The sequence below is a fragment of the Solanum stenotomum genome, chromosome 5 (assembly GCF_019186545.1).
Source record: "Solanum stenotomum isolate F172 chromosome 5, ASM1918654v1, whole genome shotgun sequence".
Lineage (NCBI taxonomy): Eukaryota > Viridiplantae > Streptophyta > Magnoliopsida > Solanales > Solanaceae > Solanum > Solanum stenotomum.
In genome coordinates, this window is record NC_064286.1 from 39,545,096 (window position 1) to 39,551,128 (window position 6,033).

General features: G+C 38.1%; 1 protein-coding gene across 1 annotated transcript; it reads left to right on the forward strand.

The window, feature by feature from the left end:
* The first annotated feature begins 667 nt into the window (after positions 1-667).
* On the forward strand, positions 668-1,340 carry LOC125865494 (pathogenesis-related protein 1C-like). The gene has a single exon (XM_049545689.1). It carries the CDS (start codon positions 668-670, stop codon positions 1,166-1,168), a length of 501 nt encoding a protein of 166 aa, XP_049401646.1. The 3' UTR covers positions 1,169-1,340.
* Positions 1,341-6,033: the final 4,693 nt, after the last annotated feature.

Here is a 6,033-nt window from a genome sequence, read left to right on the forward strand (position 1 = left end):
TGTTACAAGATAAATTAAAATAAGTAACTAATTGTAATATCGTAAATTACGAAAAATAAATTAACAACCAAATTGTAGAAGAATTTCTCTAAAATTATTAACAGTAAGTAAACCATAACATATGAATTTAAAGTCAAGCCATGATTGAAGGATAGTAGTACGATATATTTTACCTCGTCAAGCCATGATTGAAGGATAATAGTACGATATATTTTACCTTGTCAAGCCATGATTGAAGGAAGATAGTACAATATATAAAGTTACTCAAGGTAATTAAAGTGGTGACACAAGTATCACGCTAATGTGGAACAAACGTACACACTGACAAAGAATTTAGTTACAACCGTTTCAAAATGAATTATCTAGTTTAATTTTAGAACGAAATTTAAGAAAAAAAAACTTTTTAATCTTGTAGTTTTAAATTAAAGTTATGTCAAATGTACCAAAATGACCTTTAATCTTGTAGCCTTAAACATGTCACGTGGAAAATTGAAGTTAAAGTGTTACCAAAAAAGGAAAGGGGACATTCTTTTTGAAACAGACTAAAAAGAAAACGAGATCATTCTTTTTCAAACGGAAAGAGTATTACTTGAAATATGTATCAGTTTTCTACAATAAATAGCAGTGGTAGAAAATCTACTTTCCATTCAAAAACCATTCAACAATCATGGAATTTTTCCTCTTTTCTCAAATGCCTTCATTTTTTCATCTTGCCTCTGCACTTGTGTTCATCCTAATAGTATCCCACTCTTGTCATGCCCAACAGGACTATTTGGATGCACACAACACAGCTCGTGCTAGTGTGGGAGTCGAACCATTAACATGGGATGACCAGGTGGCAGCCTACGCCCAACAATATGCTTCCCAATTGGCTACTGATTGCAACCTCGTTCATTCTCATGGCCAATATGGTGAGAACCTTGCTGCCGGTAGTGGTGACTTCATGACGGCCACGAAAGCTGTGGAGATGTGGGTCGATGAGAAACAATACTATCACCATGACTCCAATACATGTGATGAAGGACAAGTGTGCGGACATTATACTCAGGTGGTTTGGCGTAATTCTGTTCATCTTGGATGTGCTAGGGTTCAATGTAATAATGGAGGATACGTAGTATCTTGTAACTATGATCCTCCAGGTAATTTTATAGGCCAAACTCCATACTGAAAAGCGACTTATTACTTAATGATTACATATATATTTGTGCTCCTATGTGAGGTACGTACGTAGTTCCATATTAAAAGTAAAAGAATAATGTACAAGTTGTAACAAGTATGAAGCTGCTTCTATATATATATATATGATCTGATTATTATGAATTACTACTCTTAAGAAATAATGTGTTGATGTTCTAATTAACTACGCTTTCATGATGAAAATCTTAATAACATGCATTTTCAAACAATAGGAAAGCAACATATATATTATAGCACGTATGCACTGTTAATACATATACTAGTTTCTGAGCATGCGCTTTGTGCATGTAACCAATAAACTTTACTGTTGGAGAGAAGTATGTATTTTATTAATATGTCTGAGTATTTATACATGAGAGTAAACAACAAATAAGGAAAGAATCAACTAATAAAGTATTGTGATCTTCTCCTAATCATAATAGAAACTAAATCACTAATGAGATACTAAGATATGAAAGATCAATCAAGATATATCCTAATATCAATCAAGAGATATCACTAATATGCCCCCGCAAGATGGTAGATCGGTCTGATATACCAATCTTGGACCTTAATTCTTCAACAAGCCTTGTTGGCAGAGATTTCGAACAAAATGATGGTCAATCTCGATGTGCTTCATTCTGGAATGAAAAACTGGTTTAGGACACACATAGGTAGCACCAAGATTGTCACAATAGATTACTGGTGGTTCCTTAAGAACAACAGATAACTCCTGAAGCAAATTACGGACCCAATAAATTTCAGCTGATGCTGAAGCAATAGCCCGATATTCAGCTTCTGTGGACGAGCGAGAAACAAATCTTTGCTTCTTAGAACTCCATGAAATTGGATTGGATCCTAAGAACACAATGTATGCTGTAGTAGAGGAGCGACCTTCACGATTACCTGACCAGTCCGAGTCAGAGAAGGCATGCAGATTTTGTGACTTGCCTTTGCGAAGAAACAGACCATTAGCAGATGTGCCAGCAAGGTAGCGAAGAACTCGTTTGACCATAGCCCAATGTGTAGTTGTTGGAGCACTTGTAAACTGAGACAATTTGCTTACAACAAAGGCAACATCCGGTCTGGTAAGGTGAAGATATTGTAAGCTTCCGACTATACTTTGATATTCTTTAGGATCCTCAAGTAAAGAACCATCACTACTTATGGGACAACATCCGCTTGCCATTGGTGTGCACATGGGATTAGCTTTAACCATGTTTGCTCGATCTAAGATCTCAGAGATATACTTTTGCTGACTTAAAAAATTTCTAGAAGGTGAGCGAATAACTTGAACACCCAAGAAAAAATGCAAATCACCAAGGTCTTTAATAGAGAAGCGATTAGCAAGACACCCAATAAAATCTTCCACTGAACTTTGATGATTACATGTGACAATTAGATCATCAACATAGACAATTGGATAGAGCATAACTCCAGATTTAGCATAAATAAATAAGCAATGATCTGACTGAGAGTGGCAAAATCCATATGAAATAAGATAGGATTTGAGTTCTTCATACCATGCTCGCAGAGCTTGTTTAAGCCTATAAATTGCTTTGTGAAGATGACAAACATGAGTAGGATATGTCTCATTCACAAACCTAGGTGGTTGAGACATATAAACCTCTTCAGTTAGAGTACCATGCAAGAAGGCGTTGTTAATATCTAAGTGACGAAGTGGCCAATCAAATGAGGCAGGCAATGAGAGGATAACAGGCACCGTGGTATGCTTTGCTACGGGAGAATATGTTTCACCAAAATCAACACCTGGACGCTGGAAGAAACCTTTAACAACAAGTCGGGCTTTATAGCGGCTAATACTTCCATCGGAATTGTATTTAACATGAAAAACCCACTTAGACCCGACATATTTATCTTGAGGATTGGCTGGTACAAGAGACCATATGCGTTGACCCTTAAGAGCTGATTATTCCTTATTCATAGCAGCACGCCATTTAGGATCTTTTAATGCCTGGCTAATACTCTTAGGCTCAATAGGTTTGGGTATTGAATTGAAAGAAGTCAAGGATCTGGTAGGCTTGGGTTTGCTATAGGTATTTGAGGAAATGGATTTTAATGTAGAAGGTTGTGAAACAAGGGATGATTCAGCTTGAGGAGATAAAGTATCACTGAGACAAAGTCTTTGAGTTGGCTTACTAATATTGTTTTTAGAACGGGTAACCATGGGATGATTTGGTATAGGGGCAGAAGAAAGAATGGAGGAAATGGAAAGGGTTGGTACTGATGATGAGGATGAGGAAGAGGAAGCAGAAGTAGAAGAAGAGGTGGCAGAAGACATACCTGGGAAAAATGTGATGGAGTTATCAGGCTCGTCTGATGAAGAGTGATTGCTGGTGGCAGCCTTAGGAGAGGTACTTCCTGAATACAATGTTGTGGATATAGCATGGGAAGAGTTACCAGAATGGCTTGATGTAAATGGAATCATATGATGAGAGGGAACCCATATATCAACAGTGTTAGACTTAGGGCGATTTGCCTTAATTTCCATAGATGAGTACGAAAAGTGGTGCTCCACAAAGTCCACGTGCCTGGAGACATATAATCTAGACTTCATAGGATCAAAACAAAGGTAAGCACTTTGATTTTGTGAGTATCCAAGAAACAAACATGAGTTGGAGCGAGGTTGCAATTTGTTTTGGTTATAAGGCCTCAACCATGGGTAACACAAACAACCAAAGACCCGAAGCTTGGCATAGTTTGGTAGTTTTCCATATAGTCTAAAATAGTGAGACTGATCCTCTAAAATTCTGGTAGGTAACCGATTAATCAAGCAGGCTGCGGTAGCAAAGGTATATGACCAAAATTTAAGAGGGAGATTCACATTGTGTAATAGGGTGATACCTATCTCAACAATATGGCGATGACGACGTTCAGCGGTTGCATTATGTTCAGGAGTATGTGGAGGAGTGAGGAGGTGAGATAATCCATTGTCTTCAAAGAAGGACCTAAGATGGATAAACTCACCACCATTGTCAGAATAAAAGGAGATTATGGGCTTTTGAAACAACTTTTCTACAACTTTCTTAAATTTGGGAAATATAATGGATACATCAGATTTTTGTTTTATGGGAAAGAACCAAATGTATTTTGTATAATGATCAACAAATATTAAATAATATTGAAAACCATCTACTGAAATTTCTAGTGAAGGACCCCAAACATCCGAATAAATGTATTCCAAAGGAGCATTGCTCTTTATTGTAGAGTTGTAGAAAGGAAGCTTATGCATTTTACTGCATTTACATGAACTACAAAAGAAGGATTTTTCTAAAGAGGATGAAATAGCTAAAAGCTTGAAAACATGACGAAGAGTGGGAGAGGACGGATGACCGAGACGTCGATGCCAATTGGAAGCACTTGAAGTGGTGGTAATGGTGAGGGCTTGCGGACAAGTCAGTGATTGAAGAGGTGAAGGCCATGTATAAACACCATTTTCAGGTTTCCCTGCTAGTAGAGGCGCCCCCGTGCAAAGCTCGTTCACAACAAAAGAATTAGGTGAGAATGTGACAGAGACAAAATTATCATTACAAAGTTGATAAACAGAAACAAGGTTCTTTTTCATCTTAGGCACGCATAAAACATTGGACAAAGTTAAAGGACGAGAAGATGATGGTAAAGAAGCAGATCCTGTATAGGTGCTTTTGTGTTCGTTACCATCACCATGCATAATGTCTTCACTGCCATCATAATCAGATTGAAGGAACAAATTTTGGATATCCTGCGTGACGTGATTAGATGCACCAGAATCAACAAGCCAATTTCCATCATTACTGGTGTTGTGTGTTGCGTACTTAACACGTTGTTGTTGTGTTTGAGACTGATCATTGTTTCTTGTATGCCCATCTGATCCAGTACCATTGATTAGATAAAGAATTGCCAATAATTTTTGGCACTGCTTCACGTGATGACCAGGCTTATCACAAAGCTGACAAGTAACACGAGGACGATTCCTGTGGTTGTTTTGACCAGCCAGTTGAGCACCAAAATTGTTAGCAGCAGGTCTATCCATATGATTCGAGTTGTTTGCTGGACGCGAAACATGATTGGGTCGAGACCGGTTGTTGTGATATGATGGTTTGGCAGCAAAATTTGCAGTAATTGGAACTATGGTAGAAGAAGATGAGCGAATGAGATTCTTCTCAAAATCAAGGAGCTTCTCATGAAGCTCTTCAAATGTCACTGGAGTTTCTCGGGCACGTAGAGCTGCAGTGATAGTGTCATATTCGGCTGGAAGTCCATGAAGAGCATGAAAGAAGAGCTCATCCATTGAGATTTGAACCCCAGCAGAGGCTAAAGTGCTGCAGATTTGTTTTATATTCTGTAGATATGAAGTAACAGAAAGGTTACCCTTTTTCATGTTGCTTAGAGACTCTCTAAGACTCATTATACGAGCGCGTGATGGCTTTACATAGGTTGCTGCTACATTTTGCCAGAGGGCACATGAAGATTTGGCATCAATGACAAAAGGAACAATATTAGAAGATAGAGAGGCAGCAATGGCACTCCGGATGAGATGGTCTTGTCGTTGATGAAAAGGTGTGGCTATTGGACTTGGTGGCTGTTCAATAAAGTGAAGGAAATTGTATGCAGTGAGGATGGTTTCCCACTGATATTTCCATGACTGATAGTTTGTACTGTTGAGCTTTAAAGGTGCCTGAGCGACAACATTGATATTAATCAACTGCTCATTGTTATTCATGGTGAGAATTGTTGGAGAATTCGGTACAGATACAGGAGAAGGTGTGGCTGAGATGTTCTCAATGGAGGAATTGGTTGAGACCATTGTTAATGGTAGCAGGAAAACACAAATTTTTAGGGGAAAAAATTAATATG

What these genes read in the sequence shown, in the direction of transcription:
- LOC125865494 (XM_049545689.1), top strand. Translation starts at nt 668, where the DNA reads ATGGAATTTTTCCTCTTTTCTCAAATGCCTTCATTTTTTCATCTTGCC.